Genomic DNA, 27,926 nt, shown 5'->3' on the forward strand with positions numbered 1-27,926 from the left:
TAACATTGGTCATGCCAGAGCTTCTGTTTTATTTTTCACCATTTACAGAATTTAATGTGTGAGTACAGCATTTTTATACAGAAAGCCCACTTGTCCATACAGCAAACAGACATAGAACACATCTCTTCACACTATGTACAGTTTTAAGCCATGGTAAAGCCTGGGCCACTTGGCATAATACTCATTCACTCAAGGTTCAGAACAAGTTGATGGACTCCAGATGTTCAGTAATGTGATAGATAACACATGTATTAGTGTTACTGGTGTGGTGTATACCTGAAAAAAAAGGGAGGGGGGGGAGGGGGGGCAGCTACAGAAGCAAATAGAGGGCATATTCAGGATTGTCTGAGGCCAAGGCTTAAGTTTTCCATTTCAGACACGATAACTGTCGCTTCTTCTGTCAATAACTCATGCCCATAAGTGATAGTGTTTTAAATCTCGGCTGCACTCGTGTTAGGTTCACCACCCAAATGAATGTGATGTCTATACAGAGCAAAAATAGAAATATGATCACTAGTTTAGTGGTGGAACAGTGTCAGCAGCACCATGTTGGTCCTGAGATTAAGTGTTTCAAGTGGAGACTGCAACAGCCCTAACAAAATCATAACGGTGACGTTACAGTCGGGATATAAAAGGAGTTTGTGATTTTGCAAATATGGAGGTCATTACAACTGACTGATAACTTTGTCTGGTGGGTAAACAGACTTCATAAGATGGCTTTGGTTGATGATTACAGGATTTTGTCAAAGTGCAGAGTCTGGATTTCATTTAATATTTGCTACTTTTCCTTTCATGCAGAGATAACGCTTCTGCATCTCCTTTCCATCTTGTTGAGTAATTCAGTTCAACTATGGATATTGAAGTGAGGTCCAACTTATTCGTAATGCAGGAACTAATTAAAACCAAAACTGTAAATACCAGGAGCTTTAAGAAAACAGAGAAACCTACTCCAAATACAACATAAAACTTTGTGGACAAAAGATACAATTTTGCCTCTTGAAAAATGGAAATCAACTTTATTTTCCAAATGTTATCCCTCTGATTCTTTAAGTACAAGATCTTTTATATTTCTCCATAGATACTGTACAGAAACAACTTCTAACCATTTGGCAGACTTATTTGGTGAATCAAAATACTCTTGGTTTGTGATTTCCATGAATGAGACAGGGGTAGTCAGATCTCTCAAAATATGGACTCCACAGGACTATTCAGATTTCTCATTCAAGTAGGATTTCAACAAAGCTTAACACATAAATCATGTCACACAAAAAAGGATAATGGTACAAACCCTCATTTAAAATTAGTGGTAGTTACAGTTTATTATCATCTTTGCTACACACCCACAATACTTGTCCTTACAAACTGTACGTTCTGAACAGATGACACTGAACAAACCTTGCAATTGTATTTATTAAATGTGTGAAAGGTGAATTGTGATCTTTGGATCTAGATTTATTTTTACTAGTTTAACTGGAGGGAACCAAGGAGGTTTTACATTAGGTTTGGTTCAGACTGGAAGGTGTAATTAATACTAAAGATCAAAATAATTCTTTGTTCTCTTCCTATAACCATTTTCTACTCTTTGTCTAGATTAATTTTCACCTTTAATAGTTACATCTGCTTTTATCTTTGGTGGTTAGACAACGGGAATAATTCATGGCAGAAGATCAAATTACCCTTAAATCACTTAGTGTTCTTTAACATAAAAATTCAAATGACACTGGTAAAATAGGCAGATTCTCACCCTCAAATATGATGTTCCACTTTCAGTGTAGTTTCATGTAAACCAATGCTGCTGTTAGGGGATGGAGATGGTGTAACACTGCCAAGAAATACTCAGTCTTCATGTTGATGTCTGATACAAAGCTGACACTGAATTGGGGTAAAATCAAGTCGGGACAATGACAGAGCAATCAGGGGAATCAGGATGGAGTGGTTTAAGAGATTTCCACATCAGGAGTGCTTTTTGTTTCACTGTGTGTGCGAGTGTAAATGTGTGCATCAGAGTTTGGTGCCCAGTGCTTCAGAGATTGGGGGGGGGGGGGGGGGGGGGGGGGGGTTGAGAAGTAGAAGGCCGGGGAGGCTATGGCCACTGGGAGAAGACAGAGCACCAGGCTCCTTTGTTCTCTGCTCTCGGTTTTGTCACAAGTCCAGCTGGTAGCCAGAAGTCAGTGGAGTGAGATACTACGCCAGTGAGCGCTGGCGAGGTTTGATCCTCGGATAGAGCTGGAAAATAGAAAAACGGACAGTTTTATTATGACTAGTTTGACTTCTCTGGTGTGTTGGTTTCATTTTGCACCTCCTCACCTCATAAACCGTCACTATATTGCACTACTGCAGCGACTGTAAATAGACTGATATGTACATTTTATTTATTCCTATCCTTATTCCATTTTACCTTTTTTTAAATGCCTGGTATTTAACAAGGTGAGAGAGAAAGAGTATCTCAATTTTCTGTATGTCCTGTACATTTTGTGAATTGCCAAAAAGAATCTTTGAACTTTTTCATTTCTATGAAATTCAACCTTTGTAAGAAACTTGGATGTACTTTGCTTTTTAAAAAATTGTATAAAATCGGAATACCTTTGACTCAGATGGACAATCACTTCCTCCAGAAAAATGTGATCGTAAAGAAATAGTACATATTATGGAGAGGGCCGCATTTTTTTCAAAAAGGCAACATATTCACTGCAATAATACCATTTTTATGTGCAAAATATGCTGGGCTTGCATGATTTCATAATCCCTGCAGTTTTCTGCATAAAGTTTAAGAGATAATGTCTTGTAACTTGACACGGGTAGTGATGTAATATACGATGCACAATGTCATCGGCTTGCGCGTCCACAGAAGGTAAACTAACCACAGGCCTCAGAAAAAATCCTGCAAGATGATGAAAATGCAGCTCATTTGCCGACAAAAATATCTGCATAAGACAGTACAGTAAACCAGTACCCTGAGGTCCTACACAAAAGCAGGTTCATACTATTTTACACCCCATGCAACTGTAAAATTGGAACATAAGAGAAAATCGATGCTAGGGAGACACTTTTTCAGCACAAAACATTTGAAAATGGTTTCTGCTGCAGCGATAATAGTTATATCAACATAAAGGCTATAATAGCCTTGAAACAGATGGCCTGTTTTACCTCACTTTTGTGAAGCAGGAAGCAGTTATTTTATTTTTGACAATTGTGACTCAGGAATGTTAAAGCCATGTTGGAGCCATGCTTAGAAAATAAAGAACTAAAACAGCACTTTCTGTGATGTAGTGTATGCTTTCTTCTTGTATGTTTGCGTTTCACAGGATGTAATTAGACATTTGTCATTCAGTAGTAGCCTAGTTAGAACAGGGTGTGGGAGAAAAATCTTTTTTTTTCATTGAATGGCATGTTTTTCCAGTTCCCACATATTTTTGCAACTTCGCACATTTTTTTTTTTCAAATTCCTCCAATTTCACTGCATAAAATCACATATAAACCCCACATATTCCATTGCATAATCAAGGATTTTTGCCCCTATTTTTCTGGAGGGACTGGACAATAAACCATTTTGCAGTCTCAACTGAGATTAGAATTAAAAATACACAATCAGCATCAAATATGTACAATTACTAATACTTAAGTAAAAAATGGACCAAATATTAGCATGGTCTAAAATCCGACAAGGTCAAGCACTAATAAGAACTTTAGTTACATTGGTGAAATTTCTCTACAAGTAAACAGGTGTGAATCTGTAGAGAAATAACAGGAAAGGTATAAAAAACATAGAGTTACCCCCAGCAGGTTGCGGGGCACATAGCCCTCGTTGTCCTCAAGCCGTGCCCACCACCACTCGGTTTCACTGTCATCCTGCCGTCGCAGAATGGTGATGGCGTCTCCCTCACTGAACGACAGCTCGTCTGGGTTCTGAGCTTCGTACACCCACAGAGCGTACACTGTCCCTTTGTTCATGACACCCAGCTTCTCCTGGACACCTGCAAATGTAAGCCCAAAGCAGACTGTCAGTACTGCATCTGTAACGAATCAGTATCTTCATCTACAAATGCTATTCAACCCTGCACCTAAAATTTGTATTTGTCAAAATTTGGGAGACTTTTCAACAGAGAAAGTATTTTTTAATTTACTGATACAGCTAATACGCACCGTAAAGGAACTGTGAACACTGGATGTAGCCCTCCTCCATTTCCTCGCATTTATCTGCAGCCGTTTCCACATCACTAATGGTGCTGGCAAAAATGGCTGCCCCTGATTCAACCAACAACTTGCAGAGATGAACACTGTTGCAGGATGCAGCACAGTGAAGAGGAGTCCTGTTCATGCGAAAAGGAAATATTGGACATGTGAGCAGCCTATGGAAAATGAGTACAAGAACTGAAAGCAAAAAAAAAAAAAAAAAGAGCAATGTCTCCGAGTTGAGGTTTTGGACTCACCATCCATCACTGTCTGCTGCATTGACGTTCACTCCAAAATCGAGCAGGAACTTGACTATGTGGTGATGTCCTGCACACACAGCATTGTGCAGGGGTGTGATGCCCTCATCATTCGGAGTGCTAGGATTCTCCACCTGGAAGTGAGAGTATAACTGTCAATCGCACATGCAAATATACCTTACATATAACACAGAAAACTACAGGCACACAGGAAACACATACTTCATAAATGATCCTTTGGACGAGGTCAAACTCGCCCTCCAACGAGGCATCCAGCAAGAGGGCCAGAGGGTTAAATTTAACCCTGAAGCCATGGCCAGTGCGCTCTGAGTTGGGCTTTTTCAGGTTTGTGCGCTTCTCCTGTATCAATGGAAAGAAGAAACACCACTGACATCTTTACTTGTTAAAATCTAACCACTTCAGTGCATTAAAACTGAGATTTAACAGTGATTTTATCCACTGACACAGACATATCAGTATCTGTGAATACTTATTCATAGATCAAACAACGCAGTTGTGTATATTTTCTAGAACTTGTATTTTTTAATGTAAGACATCTTCATAAGTACAGTGCATTTATCTGTATCACACTAATTTTGGATGATAAAGTTGACTATTTAACTGTGAAACACCTTGTCTTCAATACATGTTTTTGTGAAATGTATATACACTTGACACTAACACACATAGCAAAATCACAAATTGTACAACTCTTTCATAACCACATTTAAGGGATCACTGCAAAAAATATGATATATGTCAATATTGGAAATTCTATACTCACTAAACTTGGTATTTTTACTCTCCAATATTTGTGCTGACACCGTAAATCCAATATTTTCACGTGAGTGTGAGTGTAAATATCTCTCACCACAGACTGTAAGACTGCTGTGCCGCTCTCCTCTGGTGTGCTGACCTCTGGTACGGGACTGGGAAGCAAAGCTTCAGAGGTTTCTACATTGTTGTTATTGTCGTCTTCCTCAGCTCCCTCTGCTTCTGCTGGGTCCACGATTCCTTCAGGTGGCGAGGGCAATGGCTGGTTGTCATTTGCATCAGTAGAGGATGGTGGAGTCTCAGAGCCAAGCTCTTCTACCCCAGGTGGTGGTGGAAGCGGTGTCTCAGACGGGAGGTTGCCATTGTCCGTATCTGCCACAGCATCCCCTCCCAGGTAACCAGGAGGATTAGCTGGCTGATAAAACGGGGTTCCATTACCTGCACCATTGCCACCTCCTGATCCACTCACTCCATTCCCCTCTATCCCGCCTGCTAGAGTGTTAAACCTCTGGTAGAGCAGTTTCTGAATGTTAGGACCACTCGGGCCCTCAGGCTCTGTGATGGAGCTCCGCTTCTTGAGGGGTCTCGGAGCATTGGCCAGTTTTTTACGAAGCACCTCTAGGTCAGCGTCACTTTGGTAGCGCAGAGGGGAGTGTACCATGGGTGTCAGCTTAGTAGGACTGAGTGGGCGTGGGATGTTTTCCACACTGGGAGGAGGCGCAGAGGGCTCCAGATGCTGGAAGCACTCAAGATCGTCCAACTCACCGTCAAAGGCATCCTCTCCACTGGGATGGCCTTGAAGAAATGGGAAAGCCCCCCCGACCTGGACAAAAGGTAAGGGCGAGGGGGGAGTCGAGCTGGACGGCAGGACAGGCTTCCCATATACTAGACATAGACAAAGAATGTGGAAGTTTGAAGTTATTAACATTAATACATCAACTTCACAGAGTTATTACTGTCTTGAAGTTTTTAGCAGTTTCAATTTTTTTTGTCTTTCAGTTTGTTATTCTTGTTCAGTTTGCACATTGCAAATCAAGGAGGAAAACAAATGTATTTCATTTTGTGCTGATTGATTTTGTGGTTTTGAAAGGATAGTCTTTTTTTTCTTAGCTATACAATTTGTAACTTCTAGTTTTAGTTGGTTAGTCAATTGTTAACTATAATAATGAAATGACAATAAACACTCATTCGCAGGTTCTGATGATCAGACGATTGTTCTTCAGACGTGGGTTTTACCTGCTTTCAGAGTAGGCTTGGGTGGCTGGCTCTTCGGTGCTGCCTGCTGGAGGTACATGTGATAGATGGAGCTGGAGTTCATGGTTGCCGGGCCCTTACGAGGTGACTGAGGCCGTGACCCCCTGTCTGCGATAAAGGGCCGTACTGCCACAGCTGGTGGAGGATCCAGTCGCTCGCTCAGCCCAGGAGGGAAGAGAGGTGCGTTGGGCTGGAAAGTGGGACTTGGCGGCACTGAGATACGTTGTTGAATCTGTTGGGAGGATGATCCCGTGGAGGGCGGCACACGGGGCCAAGCAGGGGCTGGTGGGTTTGGGAGGGGGCGAGGAGGAGGGGGTGCATCTTTACGGCGCTCCAAGGAGCTGGCTGAGTTTGCGGAGGTGAGGTGGGAGCCGTAAGGGGGTGGCTGTGGCTTGGATATGGCGGGGGAGGAGACTGCTATTTTGGAGTCTAGCACCTATGGAGAAAAACCATAATATTAAACACTGTCAGAAAAGCTTGAACAGAATACCTCAGGTACAGCCTGAGAGTTCGTAATCTCATATATCATCCCAACATTGGAACTGGCTCTTTGTCAGGAAGACTGATTACAGAGTAGCATCATCACTTTAGTAGATCTAGAACCAAGAATCACTTACATCAGGGTTTGGGATTATCATTAACAGCTAAAGTTGTGTGAAAGGAGTCTAACATAGAAACTGCCTTCAATATTAATAACACTGCAGTATATATTCCAAAGAAAAAGACACTTTACAACTGAAAACAGAAATGATAGCATATCTGAAGTGGCTAATGAAAGAAAGGACAAATGTGCAGAGGTTAAAAGGAATTAGAGGAAGCTAGGAAGCACTAACCTTTTCTCCAGTGGGAGCAACAGGTGAGCCTGAGGGAGGGCTTTTGCCCTGGGTATCAGTTCCTGAGTCTCTTCTCTCAGGTGGCTTCAGAGTTGTGCTGGTCTTGCCTACAGGAGGCCAACCAGTGTCATTAGCTGAGAAACAAAAAGGACAAAGTAAGTGCATTGAAAGACAAAAAAATGAACATAATGTAGTCATTAATATGATATCAGAAGCATTGGCCTCTTAGAACTAGTGACAAACCATGGCCACCAGAACTAGGTCTAAATGGTATATTGTTTTCAATGTTTTTAAAGGGTTTGAATCACATAAAATAAAAATTCTTCGAAACATCATGAAGCATGTATGAAATTTTACATCCATATAGTATATATATTTGTACCATTTTGACCTAGGATTGGCGATAAATGGAAGGTTCAGGATTTTCATAAGCCTATCCTATTAATTAGATATCACTGTGAAAATAGTTTTGTTGAAGTTAATTTAGCATTTTTTTATTTTAAAGTTGCTAATAAGACAGATAACAACAGGTCTCAAAAAATAGAAAGTCTCTTTAGAGATATATCAAAGTAAAGGTGATATACTAAGAAATGATTTCATGTACTTGTGTTTTGGAATGGCTAAAAAGAAACAGGGAAGTCTAGGGAAGAGAAACATGCCAATCTCTCATTGGTTGGCATTTTAAGTGTGTTTCTTTTTACTTTTGGTTTATTAATCATCTTTTTTCCCCCAAATGTAATAATAATATGAAAAATCTGCAGTTAAAATTACAATGTGTTATGACATGTGTTGTCTTTAACACTGCAGACTAAATGTTTCAGGAGGATAGGATAAAAACCCAGAACCTTCACTTCACACCAATAATGGAAATGAAGGTGTCTATATTAGTGTTTTACAGTTTTACTGGATTTTGGTCATGGAAGTTTTATTTAGTTTCTACCAATAGCTAAATGGTAATTTTGTATTCACTGAATGACAGTGAGTGACTAATGTATATACTGTTTGTATCGAGATTTCGTACGATTATAAAAATGCACCTTTAAAGGTAAGAAGGGAGGGGGTCAAAAGAAAGAAGACAGAAAAAGAAAGACACAACAAAAACAGCATTGGACAGATAAATTTTGAGTCAAGTGACAGCAAACAAATACGTAGCGTGACCGAATCACTGAAGACCTAAAGTCTATGGCAGTTAAAATGTAGGTGTATATGTCTGAGACAATACCTCTGGTAACTCCAGATATTTAGTGGCCAAAATACAGTTAATTCACAAAACTGTGTTTGTTGTTTCCTCAGGTTCAAACTTCAGATGTCTTACCATTTTCATACAGTAAGTACAGGACGGTCCTACATACTTCTACACTCTGTGAGGAATGAAAATGATCACCTAAGTGACAGGTGCTGAGTGAATCCTATGACACTTCAACATGAACAAGTGAATTTTCTTGTGCATGTGAAGTGTTTACGAATGGTTGCTGTGAGGATGTGATGTGTATGTTAAAGTTAGGCAGACAGAGGATGTTACGAGAGCACAACAAAGTAGCCCAAATGCTTTGGACTTCTTGTTATGTGTAAATTTATGAGGCACTAGACTCGTTGAACCTTCTCAGAAGTACTAAAATGTGCACAGATGTGCATCCACAGGATCAGCCAGGACAGTCTCTTCATAAGATGAATGATGTTGAAGACTATGAAGAGAATAAAAATTCTGCAGATGGCAGCAAAGTATTTCAAGTTGGCAGCACTCCATACTACGTCATTACAGCAAATGCTGCAAATTAAACATCCACATGTTCTCTCTCTCCAGTCCACAAAAACTGCCTGAATGCTGCACTGACAGAAAAGCTTAACAATGCCAAACAAGGATGTGTCAGACAGCAGTTTATCAAGTTAACCAGGCACAGATGCATCTTCTCCTCAGTTTCTAAGCAACTCAGTGTTGTTTTGTCTAAGAATGGAGAAGCATCATTTTCATTCATTTTAATCAATCAGTTCTATGGAGTGTGAAAATAGTCAAACTGAGTGTAGATTCATGATAACATTTGGCTAAAAATGAGTCTTTGTAATGTTGATTTCTCAGTCAATTACACAAATAGTAACTAAAGGGACAATGATCTTTCAAAAATACAGCTGTAAAATGAGGTAAAACTCCAGATTTGCAGAGGATCCTGTGCTACAGTAGAGAGAAGGTTCAGAAGGTGCCATCCCTCTGCTTATGCAGCACTGTGCACTCACGGGATGTGCCATCAGAGCCAGTGGAGGCTCCGGGGCCTGGGTGTGTTTCTGGAAGGGACGGGGGTACCGGATCCACAACGATGTCTAAATCAGACACCTTCCAAGGGCCGGGAGGCTTTCGCACACCATCTGCCCCAGGAAGCGTTGCCCCACCCCACCCAGTAAAACGGAGACATTACAAAGACAGGACAGCAGTGACACATGAGAGAGGAGGAGAAAAAAGGGAAGGAATCACAGTATACACAACAGAGTACACAGGAAAAGAGTGAGGTTAGACAGGAAGGAGAAGAATTACAGAAATAATGTCCAAAGAGGCCAGGTAGGAAGGAAACAGTGCAGCATGCAAGATCTAGTAAAAGTACCGTGGTGCAGCTCTGACAGTGAAGTCAGGAACAACCTTCTCACAAATCTATGTTCATTTAGTGCAAGTGGAAAATTCAGTAAACCGGAATTTAATAAAAGCTTAAAGAACATACATAAGATAGCACTAACTGATGCTGATGGTTTACTTGTTGTATATCACATTTTGTTACATTTGTCGAACACATGGACATCAACGAAAATGACCAACCTGACTTGGTGCGGCCCTGGTTGGCTTGGTTATTGACACCCAGAGTCTGAGGTTTCAGTGGATCAGGTGGCAGAGTATAACCCCCTTCTTGTCGGCCGGGTACAGGGACTTGAATGTACGGCCCAACGGCAGCTACCCGACCCAAAGTCCCAGGGGCTGGCTGTGGAGAGGGGGGACCATTGGCTCTGTTGAGCTGTAGGAAAAGAGAGCCAAATAAATTTTAAATCAAAGAATATTTTATTTTACAACTTAAAATGAATATTGGACCAATTTTCCAATTTTTCTTCATTTCTAATCTTTTATGTGCTCCTTGTCTTACAGGAAGGTTTTCTTTTTGACGTGCCTCAGCTTTTTTCTTGTAGAGGCGTTCCCGCAGTTCGCTGATGCGCTTGTCCATGAGTGTCACTTCCATGTTGCGCTTGTTGAGAAGCTCTTTCTGTTGCTGCAGTTTACTGTTTTGCTCTTGGTTCAACTTGTTTCGAATCTGCCCATTAAAAAGGTGAGAGAATTACTAACTAGTTCAGTTTTACTAGTGTATTAGATGGTGTTAAAACTGTAGCCATAACAGCACAGGTTATCATTACTTGTAAACATTACCTGAAGCTCCTGGTAGAGTTTGCGGAGCTCTAAAGCTGCAGCACCAGTGACTTGACCGCCGAGAGCAGTCTGTACACCATTGAGCTTCCCCCGCCGAAGGTCCTCCAGCTGAAGGCTGAGCTGCTCCACCCTCAGCACTGCTGCCTGTAACTCCGCCTGCTTCTCTTGGAATAGGCTGCTAACTTGCTCGATCTCTGCCGCTGGATGTCAGAAACAAAGCCATCACATTATTTCAGTCATAATGTAATCATACTTTTACATCAGCTGGGTGTATTTTGTCCAAGATTAATTCTCAGCACTGAAATTATTATAACTTCCACCAAGCCTCATGGAAAGATTACAACAGAAATTTGCATCAGAGCAGAAACATTGTCTTGTGGTCAGTTTTGCAATACTAAAATAAAACTAATACATACACAGGTTCCCATTGATGACCTTGCTGTAATCCACCTGGCCTCTCATTGCCCGGATCTTCTTCAGTTTTGCCTCCTGGCTCTCCACACGGTCTTTCAGCCTCTGCAGCTTTTCGCTCTCTGAGATGGTTTGCTGCTGACGTCGCTCCTGCTGCTTCAGGTAACGCAAACGTTGCTCCTGTAGAGACAGAGAAAAAGATTGACATTTCATGAGTAAACAAGTAAATACATGCATAATTGTTTTAGTGTATTCAAGTTCCTTTAAATAATATTTACGTGAAGTGAAGTACAAATTACAACCTGCTATACCCTCCGCTACAGTGGGTGTAAAAAATGTCCCTTGTTAAAGTCAGTGTTTATTTCATCCATTCTGAGCATCTTAACACTGGGTACCAACCACTTTAAAGTGGGGAAAAAATAGGAGAATCAACTACAGAGTCATGACAACAACAGGCTGGACTCCATGAACAGCGACACATGAAAACACAATAAGTCAGATTTTTTCTCATTATTACTGTAAAAAAAAATGACAGTCTAGAACTTCAAATACAAAACCTACCAACATTTCAATCTATACTAAGGTGCAACTTTCATGGCACTTATGGATTACAGATCAATTTTTTTAATTCAACGGATTAATTTGAACAATAACAGTAATCCCGTAGCTATCTACGTGGCAGACGATCCCTAGAACTAGGCTAAATCTTGCTGTGCTGTGTCAAGACTGTCTGAAGGCTGAAGAAAGGGTCAGATGACTTCATCTCTCTATCCAACTGAGAACTGCTCCAGTTTAGGTCTGAAAATAGGAAATGACAAGCCCAGGTTGCCAAATGACTGCAGGGCTTCAAGTAGGCCTACTTTTTAGACACCACAACAGAGGCAAAGAACTGCCTTTCGATCTGCAAGGCCTACAGTGGGCTTAGTGTTGCATGACTGATCAGCACACCACAAGCACTGTGGTCGGACTGTGTTAGTGTACTGAAAAAGCCACCAGGAATGACAAGGTAAAAGGTTTTTGTGGAGATTTGCAACCTAATGGTTCGATTTCTTTTTATATAACAGGTGATCCAGGCAAAACTAAAAACCGCTGATAGCGTGTTCAGGTTTCTGCCACACCTGTGCATACTTGTAATATTTTCCTCATTTTGTGTACATGTATATGAAACAACTAAACTGAACTTGATGATTACTGCTCAAAAAGTAAAGCTCAGAAAAGATCCCCGTGGGCCAAGATGAAATGCTGGGAATGTAGAAGTGTGACCGGTTTGATAAAGGGTCAGTCCTTAATGTTCAAAATACAGGATAATTAACATGGCTGAGTACAACCAGCAATATCTGCACACGTGTTCCTCTTGACTGAAATATGAATTCGGGATGGTCCTGGCGCCGTGACTCATCCCATCTCATTTGTTGCATAACCATTTGGCCTCATTTCGGGTCACGACAGGACACTTTGGATGAGAGCAGTGCCACACTAGTTCAACAGAAAGCCTCAAGACTCAGGCCAAAACATAGTTAGACTTGTCTGGGGCTGTTAGTCCATGAGAATTCAGACAAATCACAGAATGAAATAAGAACATGAGGATGTTTGCCTTTGCATCCTATATGTGGAATTGAATGATCATGACAAATCTAGCTTATAAGGAGAAGAATGTCACCTGCAGAAGAATGATTAATAATGCATAAATCCGTGAAGATGACTGGTTACCTTTGCAACGAGCATCTGCTGCTGAGCTTCGATTTGCTGCTGCTGCCGCGTGGCCATCTCCTGCAGCTCGGACAGTGTGAGCTCCACACGCTGATTCCCCACCTACACAAAGACACACACAACAACTGGTCAGCTAAATAATAATACAATGATGTCGACTGAGACTGGAAATACATAGAGGTTTTCTGAGCATTTACATCAATGACTGTTGAGCTGAAAGTGTGAATCAATAAGGACATCAAGTGTAAAAGCTCCAGATTTGGAACTACTTGAAGCTAAGGGAGGTCATATTGGAACAAGTAACTCTCAAAGGAGACTCAACATATAGCAGCTTTTGGTAAAAAACTAAAAAGCGAAAATTTCAATCTTCACCACAATAAATAAATAAATAAAGGCTTATTGGTTTCAACTTGGTTCCCAGAGGACATCTGGTTTTGCAGTGATATGATAAGACAATAGAATACAAGCAGACAAGAAATGACACTACAAAAAAGCTACATAAGGTACAGCAACAAATGGAGGGTAGGGGAGTGTGAGGAGGTACTGAATCTTGTAGGCTTCAGTAGCAGTCTCAGGTTGAAGTTTTAAGTGTATAATAATCAAAGTGCTGCATAAAAAATAAATTGCTGAATTGTGAGACAGCAGTTAGTCGGTCACCAGTATTACAACAACATGAAAATGTGGATACAAATTCAAAAACTTTATGTAACAACCAAAACAAAACTGACAGATGGTTAATTTGGCAGCACCTATCAAGTGTAAAAGTGTATCATATATTTCTTCCAATAAACTTTAGTTCCAGAATTTTTAGACAAATTAAGTACAATCAAAACATCCGCTATAAAAAGTTGTACAAGTTAAAAAGTTACATAAGGATAAAACAAAAAACATAGAAAGAAGTTACGCAAAAAGCCATTTGCAGCAATGATTTAAAAGTCTGTCTGATTTCTCCAGCCAGAGGCTCACACCAAGTAAGAGCAGTGAGAGTCCTCCTCCTCAACACTCCATGCATCACTACAGCAGCACATTAATTGGGATGGCATACAGTTAGTGAGGAGGGAGATTCAAGCCTCTGAGGACGTTATGTCATTTTCTGTTTGCACACATGGCAAAAAGCACACAAACAGTCGGAGACACCTGTGCATATGTTTTTGTGTAGGAGAGATATTCTTAGAAATAATAAGCTGTAAACTTTTGCTGACTGAAAATGTGGAGGAGCACAGACCTGCTGAGAGCTTCTGATTGTTTATGCCATGCTGATGCATTCAAATTCATGGATTTTCAGATGTCGTTAATAATAGTTGCTTCAATAACCTGCTTAATGACTTTATTATGGCTCATACTTGCAGCAACATTTATAAATAACAAAAAAATGAGGACTGCAGCAAACCATTTTTGTTATGGATATGCTTGCAGATTTTTTCATTCAGTTAATACCAAAACAGTTTTAGTGAAAATAGGCAAAAAAGTATCATTTACACTTGATATTCTAGTGCAGTATATCTTGTTTCAAACCTTAGTGTTAAACCTTTAAAATTTGTAAATAAATCTCTTAAAATATATGTATTATACAATCATTCCAATTTATTCAATGGATAATTCATTCATCCAATCGTGGAGGTGCAGGAGCCTATCCAAGCTACTACTGGATGAAGGTTGGGTATGAATGAATGAATAAATGAATGAATGAATGAAATATACAAAACACAATACAACTACCAACGAAAGCAAATTCCTGAAGCAACAAAACATGAGACAACAAAAAAATGTACTCTATTACACTAAAAAAAAATTAATACAATTTCAGTGTTATTTACACAAGAGGTAAACACATATTTAATCCTAGCCCTTTTCTGAAATCAAATACTACAACATTTCAACCTACTGACATTATTTTAAGCTGGAAGTACATAGTTAATCCTAACATCACCCAAACAATGACCACCCCACCAGACGAAAAGAAAAGGTACGCCCGGAACATGTTGCCACTTCATCACTGGGCTGACATACACAGGTGAACTCAATGGATAATTACTGTTCTAAATATATAAAAACCTGGACATAAACAAAGAAGATACATCGACAGAAGTACAAACGAATGCCACCTATTGTCCCAACGGTGAAACAGAAGCAATCGAAGGCACCAGAAATAATAAACAAAGAGTTCACCTGCACCAATAGTTTCAGTGAAGTTCTCCTCTTGCGTCAGACATCGGCGCCTTTTTAACACAACACTCCACTGCTGGTCTGTCACTGTATAGATGTCTGAACATTCTTAAAGCAGTTTCTGGCATCGACGCGCTGCTAAAACACTCTTTCTGTGCAAGCATGAGGCACAGTCCTCCAAACTACAAGCAGCTTTGAAATGCTCAAGTGCTTCTCGACTGCGCCTTTAGGAAGTGTTTTCAAAGAGGGAGGAGAGAGGAGCTGATGTGGGAAATGTCACTGTTTTTTTTTTCTTTCCGTAACACAGTCAGAAATGTTAAATATCTGTGCTGGCAGGGGAATTGTTTAAAGGTGATGAAACAGTGGATATCAACAGAGTTCAAGTGTGTTTGACTTGTATTTCCCTGGAGTACATTATTTTTGTTTTGCTTGTCGTGCCCACAAACAAGTAGTTAAATAGCTGGGGACAAAATTTTTTTAGCCTTTTGTTAGATTTCCAGCACTTGCTAACTTGGTGTTTTCCTAGCTGGCATTTATTGAGGTGTAGTAGATATAAAGGGTGTCTAGGAAGCCTCGGTGGGTGGGGGGAGGGACGTGGTGACTCAAGTGAAGCTGAGATGGGGAGAGTGGGGGAAGCCACTGGCACACACAGCCACATTCAAGTGCACTGAGGCAATACTGCATCAGTGACAATTCACCCGAGGGAGAAACAGACCCGTACCCTCAGACAGTGATGAAGAGGAAGTTGGAGAAACACCCTGAGTGTGTAATGCTCCCCACAAAGTATCCAGATTTCGCAGACATTTGACAAACACGTGATGATGTTCTAATATTGACTGATTTTCAGCTATGTTAGGCAAATAAAAGACGTACAGGATGAAAAAATTTAATGAAAATGTGTGTGAGCAGTGCTGCGTCCCCCTGGGGCAGCTGTGCTCTTTAGTAGGCGGTGGCTTCTCAACAGGGTGATCGGCTCAGCTTGGTGGACAGAAAGCCCCCAGGGTTTTGGGCAGCAGTCCATGGAAAAGCCAAAGCAATGATCCTCTTAAGGCCTGTTATATCATCCAACTGATATAATCCACTAAATCAGATATTAATAAGAAAGTCAGAAACAAATGAGCTTCAGCACTTGGGAGGTTAAGCAGAGGTTTCGGATGAGAGAGCTGCAAAGATGGAACAGCCATTTTTGTCTGTCCTGCTCTGATGCGTTTAAAGGTTGACTGATCAATAGCCCATGTTTTAAGTAATATGACCTAGACTTCACACATGCAGGGTCAGAAGTTGTGGGTTTAAGATAATGAAAGGAATGGCCTCTAGGTGCTCTTCTCCTACACTGCCATAGACTATAAAAAAAGCAAAAAACAAAAAACAAAAACACAATCCTTCTATTTCTTACTTCACTGGAAGCTTCCCTTCACCCTTAAGGTTGAATTAGTGGTTCTTTGACCGTAACACTTTCCCATTGTGAAATCTGGGACAGATGGTTGCAGAGAGAAGACACCATGCCAGAGGCTGCTCTTATCGGAGTCATTCGCATCTTCTAGCAAACACATCCCAAAGCTGAACATGCACAACAATGGGAAACCTGGGAAGGAAATATTGACTGTGTCTAGACATGAAACACCAGGGACTGTGCTGTTACTCTTTAACGTCACTTTAATATCAGAATTAATATTTCCTCAGATACTTTTACCTCAAAACAGTGCTGCCAATATAATATAGCACAAAGTGAAGTTGAAAGAAAATAGGAGACACTCAAAGGTTTTTTTCCCCGTTTCAAATTTCAATGCGCCCATTAAAAACTACTAAAATGCTTCCTCTGGGAACTCTTAATACACAAATATGGTCAATTTCTACAGTTTAAGTACTGGACACCACATGTTTTCCTGCTTGCCAAAAATCCCATTTGAAGCACTGCCTGATCAGTGACTTCAGGTTTCCACAATGCAGTAAAAGTTGCATAATAGCCAACAGCTGACTCCAAACTATTAGGGATGTATGCATTAGTCTACAGGTTAGTGCTGGAGATAGGTTTGACACCATGTGCTCCCATTCTGGAATTAGGAAAACTCTCTCTGGGTTACATTTGTCTAGTTTGACTTTCTTTAACCTCCTAAGACCCAGCTATGGGTTTTCTGTCCACATTTGTGGACAAGAGTTTCACTACTTCATACAAAAAAAAGAAAAGAAAACTGTCCACCATAAAGGACATTCCATAAAAATTTTAAAAAGTGCATCTGAAAAAATTGTTGCATCATGATGTTTCCAATAAAGGCACTTTCTTAATAAAAAACAAAAAAAGCTTGTACTTTGCTGACATTTCCTGGGTCTCAGGATGTTAAAAGAATTGCACTTGTTTTTGGAGGCAACACAACGATAGTGCCTTTGTAAAGGGTGTCAGGGGAGAAGTCAGTTTTGGGGACACTTGGGAAAGCAAGTGGTGTTAGTAATTTGTTTTTGTAAGAAGTTGTCATTTTATGTTGTTCTTTCATGTAGCAAGGTGGTATTGATGATTTAAGGTGCAATAGTCACCCATTGGAGGATTATTCCAGTAGAGCATAAATGACCAATGTACACACTTAAATTCAGATTTACCAAAAACCCTGTACAGACATCATTCTGTCTAAATTCCCAGTGAAGCTCAAATTAAGGAGAGGAGAGAGACTTTTGATGTCATGTCGTTCAGTCAAATAGAGTAAATTATTGTGAAGGCATTTGTATTTGAACATCACCATCATAAATCTAGTGAAGTCTCACCCCGTTCTCGTTGTGCTTCTCTCCAGTGCTTCCACTTCTGCGACTCGTCTGCTCCTGGGACTGCTGACTCCCTGTGAAAAGAAACAACCACCGTCACAAACACAGGCCAGAGACACAAAAAGCCAAACACACAAGAGTGCACAGCTGAGCCGATACACACAAGTTCAGATTTGGTTGGCAACAACTACTGCCAGGAATAGTTTGAAAATTCACTGACATGATTGCACATGACAGAGGGATTTAAGTACTGGGCAGTGCACTGCTGACTAAAGCCACAAAACACCAACTTAAAATAAATGCTTTTAAAGACTTAGCAATGTGCCACCTGTTAGCTTTGTATTAACAGATGTAAACAGACTTCTATTAAATTTAATCACTGGAATTAATGTGTTAGAATGTGATCAATCGATCAAAAACTGGAAGCATTTAACACCTGGCTTTTTATGTGGTTAGATCCATCTAAATACAACTACGAAAGACTGATGGCAGTGATGTGACTGTATGAAAAGAGGCATTCATTTATTCCCTTAACATGTTCCATCATGTATCAATAAAACTTTATTCTCCATAATCTTTTCAATTCCAAAGGACTTTGCATGGAAACTGTGTTTACAAAGTATGTGTGCTAGGATAAAGACAAAACAAAGCTCTTACAAAGCTCCTTGGTTTCAGGGTATGTTAACTTGAGTACACAAAGCTGTAATTTTGTGGAAAAAAAACTGTGCATATGGCAATAAGAATGAATAAGTGCATTATTTGTTTGTAAGTTATTTCAGGGCAAAATGAAGAGGATGAGGATGCATGGTATTATAATACACTCAAACTTTAAAACTGATGGTACTAATATAAATAATGTAAGATGCTCAGATTTTCAAACCTTGCTAGGTAGAATGGCAGAAAATATGATTATGATAACAATCAACACTGATATTTATCATGATATATAATTTAATAATGCTGACAATTAGAGTATCCTAAAAATGTCAGAAGCCCAAGGAAACAGAGTTCATTAGCTAAACATAATCCTCTTAATATAATGACAAATGTAAGCCTATGTATTTAATTAAAGAAAAATAAGAAACCAAACAAAACTGCTGAACTTTCTGATTAATTTTAAATATTTAAAATTTGACAGTAGATTTCAAAATTTTTGAGTTGTACCTGAATGCACCATGAACTTTGTCAGAGCTAACATGTTTTACCATACCAATAATTGTGAACTTTAAAGAACTCACAGACAAAAAAAAGGGTATTAATGGTGCATTTAGTGTATCTTGTGAACGCTGAAACCTCCAACACATTCAGCAGGAAATGAAGCAGCGCATCTGTCGATCAAATGCAGTGCAGATTCTCAACAGAGTTTTCTTTACTACTTGACTACTTAAGTGCAAACATTTACCCGCCAGTTACAACCAACTAAGATTTATAGTTTTCCAAAAGGAAAATGTAGCCAAATATGACATTTGATGGATGTTGCAATCATTTCTGCTGTTGATAGGTTAAAGGTTAATTTGCTTTATATTCCCCATGGGGGGGGGGGTTATTCTCTGCATTTTATCCATCCTCATGCACACACACACACACACACACACACAGTACCTAGCATTAGCAATTAATATCAGCACATATCACACAATAGAGGCTATGAGCTGCCATTGATGGCACTTGCAGACCGACTGCAGATCTTTATTGGTGTTAAGGAGCACCGACAGGAAAATTAACTTATATGAACCTGTTTTTAATGGTGGGGGAAACTGGGGAATCTCGAGGAAACCAGCACAGCTGAGACAACAGGTAAACTCACACAGAAAGGCAGACTGAGAAATTCTAGATATGTGGAAGGTGTTTTTTGATTTTGAGTTGAATGTGTATACACCTCTATGTCAACATAAGTCAAAGAGGTGTGCTTCATAAAACATGAGGGGCTACAGCTTCAGATGCTCAGGCCTAACACCACTATCCTAATTTGTAAGTCTATGATGTACCAGAAATTCCCCAGCATCCTTTTGCCCTCCAGGGATCTGCAAGGTACAAATGCACAGAGAGCATAGGAAGTTTCAGAAAGAAGAGGCTGTGACAGTACGCACCTTGATCGCTGCTCTCTGTTGGTGAATCTTCGTGCCGGAGGAAGAACTTGACTTCTTGTTTCCGAGGCCCCCATTTCTGCAGGTGTTCATACATCATGTGCTCAAAGGGGATTGCTCGCTCTGCATTAACAAAAAAGTGTAAGAGAAAGCTCATTCAAATACCTTATAGAAACAAAAGCAATTCTGTTTTGTAATTTTGAGAATAAACAGGGTATAGACTTATTCATTTTTATTATACCATCTTGTTTTCGAATGGTTGTTTCGAAAAGATTTTTAAGATTTAAATCAAGCATTAATTTCCCTGGGAAAACACAGACAGCTGTGATTAATTAACTATGCTATTGTTTCTTGTATTTTATTGCTCTCTCTGAGCAAAAACTGAAAAGAGATGAAGACAGAGAGGTTTTTGGAGGTTTGGGGTGCAGACAGCTGCATTGTCTGGCACCAGCCGAATACGATTGCATAACGCAGGTTAATAAAGCCTCTGGCTGGGACGTTGTTTTCAACTGGGGAGTGGCCCCCTCAGCAAAAAGCGCTGATAACATGGGTGTGTCAGCACGACGGGGGTGATGGGAGCAGTCATGTTGACCGAGTGGAATCTGTTGTGACAGTGCTGTGGCCTGTCCCTGCACGTAAGACTTCTCTAATCTAAAAATCAGTATTTTAGGTGAATTATTCTAAGCTGCTTTATATGTTTGTGTTAATACTTTCTTGTACAAACATCCACATTCTGTCTTTCATGATCATTTTTCTCCACTTCTGTAGTCAAGCACAGCCCTGCTCATTATTTATTACACTACATTATTTAACTAAGAGATTTAACAATAATGGAGGTAACATAAGTGGTTACACAAGAGCAGTTTTTAAGCATTTCAATGTACAATATACAAGGAGAATATTTTAATCCACATCTTACCGTTGCCTCTCCAAACTTCGGCCAGGTGACAGCCGCTCTCGCCAGGCTCTTTGCAGAACTCGACCACATCACGACACGTCGTCTCAGGGGTGATGGGTACCTCAGTCACAGCCTGCTCCCCATCACTGAGGTACACTGTCAGTATCATCTGAAAAAAAAAAGAAGAAGAGTGAAGATAAGGCTTTAAATGATCCTGCTGTGACCGTAAAGAAGAAAAACAGCCTTGACATACCATAATAATTGGAAAATCTCATAAATGTGATGAAAACTGTTTGAAAAATAAAACCTATAGAGCTACAATATATAAGCTTTTTGAAGCAGAGTATATGGGAGAAAAATTTGCTTTGGATAAAATAATAATGACGCAAAATAATTATGCAAGTAATAACAATCCATGTAACTGTCTGGTGGTTTAAGACGAAGCTTAACCCACTCCTGCATTGTATAAAGCCCAGTGTGCTGACACCACATTTCACTGTTCACTGGCCTCCACTGTTAGTTTGGTGGACTCATGCCTCTGCCTGCCACAGTGCACAGTGTTTACTATGATTAAAGCCCTCCATAGCACTGCACATACACAGTTTAGACTAGGAGGTAAGGCATAGCAATACGTGCCCTCACACGCTCGCTCTGTACATTCAGGAAAAGACAAAACACAGACATTTTAAAAATTCACTTCAAGACATTCTATGAAGAGAAGAAATGTCAACATATTCTATAAATTACCCATAGTACACCATACAAACATAAAAGCTTTTAAAAAGATCTAATAGCCTGGAGGTAGAAGACTTACTCAAGGCTTTAGGGGCTCCTTTGTACCTGCAGCTACCACACTGCACTACAACACTATCAATCTAAATGTTGTCAGACTAAGCCAGGAGAGTGACGAGGCAATGTTGCCACAATGTGACCTTTGGACTAACCTATGTGAGATTGTATGCATACTTTGCCTTCTACATATGCTGAGGATCAAATGAAGAGTCAGTTTATCATTTATCCTCTAGCCATTTCTCACTGACAAGAAGAACAACTTACTGTTATATTATGATTCTTATCTGTTTATTTTAAGACATTTCACATAAATACTAATACAATTAATAATCCATTATGCTATATTATAAGCACAATACCTTCGTTTGTTTAAAAGATGAGAGGAGACCAAACTACTGTTACTGTATATTCACAAAATGCATTGTTTACTCTGTGAAAAGATTTTCACTGTTTCTAAACATGAAGCACAGGCAGGAGGTTGAGGTGTGTCTTCTGTTCCAAGTGAGCAGATTCACTTTTCTGTGACACTACTGTAAACAGGACTGTGATGGGCTTGCAGAATAAAGTGCAGAAAGAGCCAAATAGAGACAGCGCTGCTATAATAGAGTCAACACATTCACAGGGATATAGGAATGGTAGTCATGTTTGAGAAGTGTGTGTTTATCACAGCCTTTTTGTGCAACTTAAGATGTCAGTAGTTATCAGTAAACAGTAGAAGAGGAAGATCTGGATTCCTTCTCTTTCAGAAGCTTGTGTTAAACATTTCCCCAGTTTTTCCTTCAGGTCTGTGATCACTGAGGAATTGCAATAAATACCAATATCTACAAATTTACCATATAAAACCCACAGTACAGTTCACTTTGTTTAATGTATAACAATTAAATGCCAAGTGTACTGTAGTTCCATCTGTCCATTACCCAAAAAAGCCCCTTGGGTGCCTCTGATGCGCTAATAATTGTCATTTTGTGCTGCATGCTGCCATATAAATCCAGTTACCGTGCTACCTATAGATTATTACTCCAGGAGTTTCCCCGAGACTAAAGTGACTCATCGTTTTAATGATGCACTGTGTGTGATTCATCGACATTTCTGCAGCCTTACTGAAACAATATGATTACTTATGCTGTGGAGCCGCTGCCACTTCACTCAGTTTATCATCACCATAATTGTCCATATTCTGGCCAATTCAGAAACTGATGATAAATGGTAGTGGAGCTCAGACACCGACCAGGTAAAGGGCTCTTTTCCAGAGGCTTTGCTTCACAAAACCCAGCAGTTGTCTCATTATTTCATACATTTATGAAGCTCCTTACTGTATTTTTCTCTTAAAACAGACAGACTAATGAATGCTGTTTTTGTGACCTGATCTGCTAGAGTATTAGTAGAAAAAAATCCTTGGGGAAAAGCATCTGAAAACCAGGGTTGTAAGTATGCTGGAGACTAGTTATGTCCACATTTTACTGATAGATAATTACTTTGCAAATCCCCAAGGGACACTGGAATGCTCCCAGCTGCAAAATAAGACATAAACACAGTGCAGGAACAAAAAAAACAAAAAAGCTCAGTGAGGCCCAGCAACATCAGTTTTAATACAGATGACACTGGTGCCATTATTTTAACTTATCTTACTGGATATTACAGAATCTATTTAGATAATGGACACAATATGCATTTAATTAAATGTATATTTTTTGTAAGAAAAAAAAAAAACCAACACGAATTGTAATGCAACAAAGCAGCAATAAAATGAATAGTCTTGCATAAGGAACACTGCTACAATCAAATACTTCGTTTGTCATTTATTTAGTAGTAATCCTGTGCTAAAAAATCTACATACTAATGCCCTTCAGAGCTTGACACAACAAACCTTCAACCATGCAATCAATCTGCCTAGAACAGGTGAAAATTTGGGCCTATCTGAAATTGTTCCCAGTCACTAACGCGAACACTGTCAAATGTACCTTCCATACTGACAAAAACTACCAAGTCATGTCAACATACATGCAGAGAATGACACTGGAGAAAACAGAAACTCCAGTGATCCAGCTGACTGACCACAGGAGAAATACGAACCGCCCTCACTAAGTTGCGTCTGCCCATGTTCTTGGCTCTTTTGCCAGCCCTCCGTTTCCTCCTGATCTCCTTCTTTGGTGGACGGTGATGCTCCTTCGCCCAAATGGGGTTCTCCTTGGAGAGGCTAACAAGGCCACGTAACACTATAGTCACAAACCTCTTCATCATAGCACTCCCGCTTTTGCAGGCGTGAGACTGAATTGTTATGCCATGCCGACGAGACCTCTGAAACCGACAGCAGTGCGTGCATTAGAAAAGTGCTGCAGAGGAGACTTGGGAGGAAAAAGCACTTGCTGTATGTGTAATTCAGAGAGGGAGGGGGATAGAGAGACAGGAAGAAACAAACACTGAGAGAGAGAGAGAGAGAGAGAGACTGAGAGACAGACAGAGAGAGAAAGAGAGAGAGTCATAGGGTGGCGGATGTGGTAGAGGGTGCCACTAAGTCCTTCTGTTAGAAAAGTGACCCCTGGGATGTGCTGGTGAATAAAAATCACTGAGTCTCTGCTGATGAATGTAGTTTAGCCACAGCTGTGAGTGGCAGGCAGGTCATGGTACAGTCAGGTTGAGATAACTCACCAATTGTGAAAATCTGACAAGAGATCACTACATACATACGTACACACACACACACACACACACACACAGGTACACAGGTGTGACTTTTGAGCGATAACACTATAGTGGATTGCATCTTAACTCTGACAGTATGGATTTTATCCTTTAATTTTGGAGTGGAAGAGGGAAGGCCTTGCTTGGGTGACCTGATGTCTAGCAGGAAGATTGAAAGAGTCAACTCTTTTCACCAATTCTGTCATTCGTTTATTCGGTAAGCATGAAAAATATCCAGTGAAAAATATTTAGGATTTATATTATTATCTATTGGTCTTAAAAAATGTCCCACTCACAGTGTTATCTGAGTAGTTAGTTGTAAATAAAACCTAACTATAGAAAAATGAATTTTTTCAATGTGAAAACTGTAGAAGTGATTTAAATAACTGTACTGTTCCTCACCACATTTGATTAGTATCTACTTTTTTTAAACTTCCATACAAACAATTTATGCTCAGAATTACTCCCTTCTGTGTCACACTCACTGTTTGTTTGTTACCTTCAAATATCATACTTGTCTCTGTGCTGTGATCAGTCCAGTGTCTAAAGTGCCTAAATTACAGACACTATCAATGTATGATTTGGGTAACATCACGTAAATTATAGAGCCCAATATGAAACATCACCATGACACAGTCCTATTAATGGCTCGATGCAATTTTACTGAAATATGGTGCAGTTGACACATTTCATACAGCCAATATAAGCCAAACATTGCCCATCTGGCTAAAAAGGAACTGAACCATGTGAGGGAAAAAATAAAGTTATGATGTGATGAGAAACAAACTGAGTTACACAAACAGAGAATATGATAAGGAATGGTAATATGCATTTACTGACAGCGACAATAAAAAATATTTCATTTTAGGTCTTGAGTGAGATAATCCTGTTTAGATCAACAACTGCTTTCCACATAAAGAATAATATTTTACACTGAGCACAGGAATCTCTTTCCTTTTAACCAGAGTGAGGAAACATGAAAAATCTGTAAAGAAGTTGCTATACGATTTAATCTACTTAAAAAAAAACATGCCTCTGATTAAAAATTGACTAAAATGCATTAGAGGGAAGCATTAAAAAAGTGGAATTAATAATATAAACCTCCAGGAAAAAAGGAGACCTGAGAGGCTCAAACAGGTTGGTGTTAAATAACTGACAACAGTGCTTTATAGGAAGTTTGGATAGAAGACCTAACACTACCTGTCATTACCTTTAAACTCGTGATATTTTACTGTTTAATGACAAGTGCTTTATTATATGATAGCCTGGGTGATGCTATTTTAAACCACTGTACCTCTACAATAGAAAGGCAACAATAAGATGCAATGTTTACTTTTCCTGTAAGTCATGCTCTGCCCAGCTCCACTGCATGAGATTAATGCCACTTGACAATCTACTCAGCTCAAAAGTTCCCCTTAACAACAGAGCATTAGCCGACGCAGCCACACAGACCTAGATCTGCCAAGGTCTCATTGGCTACTCGAGTCACGCGAGAATCAAGTGCAGGGCTGCTCTCTGCTCCACTAGCTCTTTGACTCTGATAGCCTGTTGGTGCCACAGGGTACAAACGTCCACCGAGGCTACCACAGCAGTCAATCCAATGAACACAACCTTGGCTGCAAAAAAAAATTTAGCTACTTACACACAACTTACACTGTGAAGTTCTGCTCACGAACCTATGTGAAGATTTGTGGTAAGTCAGTTCACAATGGAACACAAAAGAATATCTGAATGCTGTAATTTCAGATACCACAGTGTCATTTAGAAAGAGGACTGGACAAATATGCATCACCTCCTTTCTTTTATGATGAGGGAACCTACTTTTCCACTGTAAACTTATCCTGTATCCAAGTTCATGTTCCCTTCCCTGAAGGCCAAAAAGGCTGAAATCAGTTTTTCCCACAATCCATCACTGCTTTCTCAGCACTAAAGGCAACAAAAGAGGTCCCAACAAAGCACTATTACCATTCAGGTATTCTACTTTCTGCAACACAGGCTATCTTGAACAACACCAAACACAAACTAAATGAAACAGCCTACTGTACCTGCTGCCATAATCATAGTAAACTTTTTTTCAGCATTGGATAGTTTCTTCAATCTCTTTTGATCACGAGATAAATATTACTTGTTTGGTACTATGTGAATCTAACGGCACAGATTACAATCTCCACTCTATTAGAGAAGCTTACTGACACCTTGCACTAAATCATTTATACAAAGATCCTCATTGGGACACTGTTTACATTCCCACTATCTGCAGTTTTAGATAAGTAAACACCATCATGTGGAACATGCAGCCTGCAGCAATGTTGTGTACATGAATAATGTACCACTTCCAGTTCCTGTAGATTTAGGTAGCTTAACCATTAACTTGTGAAATTTGCTGCCTTCAGCAATTGTGTAAAGATATAGAAATGTGTACAATCAATAAGTAGTAGTTACATTTAAGCTTTCTATTTGGTGATGCATAAAGAAGGTGGGAAAATTACACATTAATCTTACTTAAATTTATAACTTCTGTGGACACGGATTGCCAGAAAAATTAAAAGCACCCTTTATGACTGTCTTGTTCTGTTCAAGAGTTCGGTAAGAGAACAGCATGACCACCACATGTCAGTGCAAGCCCATGGCAAGACTAAAAGGTACTAGTCGCCTGACAGTTTGCGCATTGGTCTGACTTTGTGCACATCCATGCAACAGATGTGAAGACAATGTAGATGGTTTGGAATCGAGGGTAAGGGTTGTATGCACTTACCGGCATCATATTGGCAGCTTTAGCAGGTCAAATCCAGGGGTACATCGGCAAGTTGGCTAACGGCACACCCACCCTCTCTCAATGGCACCACCGGAGAGTCAACCAAGACCCACCTTGCTAGTTATGGGCTCTGGTTACGCCAATGTGATAACCAACTGGGCCTCAGTCCTCTCTGGCAACAAAGACAGTTTTTTTTATTATTACGAAACTGCACATTAAAGAAGTTCATATCTAGAATCCTGTGAACATAACATCTCTTGTTATTAGACGTAAATTTAAATGGAGCTCATCCAGGCGTGGCTCCGTGCAGCTGCTGCTATAAACAAGCCGATGGTTAGCCATTCAGTGTTGGCTCGTATTGTAACGCTAAAGCGACTTAAAACAAATGACATGCAGTAACTCGTTATTACAAAGTTATAACACGCTAATTACACTCACCAATGTCAGGGGCGATTCATCGTTTCATCGCCTAAATCCGTGCTACGTTACAGTCAAAGGTACGTAGCTAACCGGACCAGCTGCCAGCCCACCAGCTAACGTTATCTCTGGGTGTTAGCTGTGTTAGCTTGTTTCAGAAGCGGCTAAAGGACGGTATGCAAGGCGTTCTCTCCGCTCTCGTCGGCCCTTTAACTCGGAGTAGCTGTTCATCAGCACAACCTCTAGATGCAGTGGCTTTCAAGCAAACAGAACTTATTAATGTCCGTCCAAATGGGTTAACTCTTTTTTTTATGAACACAATGAACCATCGTTGGCTAGGTAGCGAGGCTAGTAGACGAAAATACAAATAGCTGGATTCCAGTTGTTGACGGTGGGATGGGCGGGGCTACACCGCAGTACGTCAACGTAAAATGTCAAAAATCAAACGTCACCGGCCGGGTCAGCCTGCTAGCGTAGCAAACCGGTTCAAAAAGCAGGGATAAATTTAGACCTGTGCAGCTGGCTTGACTCATTTTGCTGAATGGTAAATGTTGGCGCTGAAG

The 27,926-nt window shown here is 40.0% G+C and overlaps 1 protein-coding gene across 8 annotated transcripts; it reads right to left on the reverse strand.

The window, feature by feature from the left end:
* On the reverse strand, positions 1–27,782 carry ppp1r13bb (protein phosphatase 1, regulatory subunit 13Bb). Of its 8 annotated transcripts, none has more exons than XM_030128085.1 (19): positions 27,385–27,782; positions 26,947–27,118; positions 20,739–20,886; positions 19,823–19,942; positions 17,736–17,806; positions 12,813–12,914; positions 11,108–11,282; positions 10,692–10,891; positions 10,438–10,578; positions 10,095–10,287; positions 9,524–9,652; positions 7,292–7,425; positions 6,441–6,894; positions 5,302–6,089; positions 4,653–4,790; positions 4,431–4,564; positions 4,144–4,310; positions 3,775–3,974; positions 1–2,226 (listed from the first exon to the last, which is right to left on the reverse strand). In XM_030128085.1, the coding sequence occupies exons 2-19, from the start codon at positions 26,953–26,955 to the stop codon at positions 2,185–2,187; spliced, it is 3,345 nt and encodes a 1,114-aa protein (XP_029983945.1). In that variant the 5' UTR covers positions 26,956–27,118; positions 27,385–27,782; the 3' UTR covers positions 1–2,184. The 8 variants fall into 8 exon arrangements, with proteins under 8 accessions (XP_029983945.1, XP_029983944.1, XP_029983946.1 ...); XM_030128084.1 differs by having other exon boundaries at positions 10,414–10,578; XM_030128086.1 differs by lacking the exon at positions 9,524–9,652 and having other exon boundaries at positions 10,414–10,578; positions 27,385–27,780.
* Positions 27,783–27,926: the final 144 nt, after the last annotated feature.

This window comes from Sphaeramia orbicularis, chromosome 24 (assembly GCF_902148855.1).
Source record: "Sphaeramia orbicularis chromosome 24, fSphaOr1.1, whole genome shotgun sequence".
In the NCBI taxonomy this organism is placed as follows: domain Eukaryota; kingdom Metazoa; phylum Chordata; class Actinopteri; order Kurtiformes; family Apogonidae; genus Sphaeramia; species Sphaeramia orbicularis.

Excerpts from the sequence above, each read along its gene's own strand:
- ppp1r13bb (XM_030128078.1), bottom strand. The coding sequence starts at position 23,750 with ATGATGAAGAGGTTTGTGACTATAGTGTTACGTGGCCTTGTTAGCCTC. Across the intron at positions 19,943-20,738 it reads CGAAGTTTGGAGAGGCAACG|AGCGAGCAATCCCCTTTGAG; the intron begins GTAAGATGTGGA and ends TTGTTAATGCAG. Across the intron at positions 11,283-12,812 it reads AGCAGATGCTCGTTGCAAAG|GAGCAACGTTTGCGTTACCT; the intron begins GTAACCAGTCAT and ends CTGTCTCTACAG.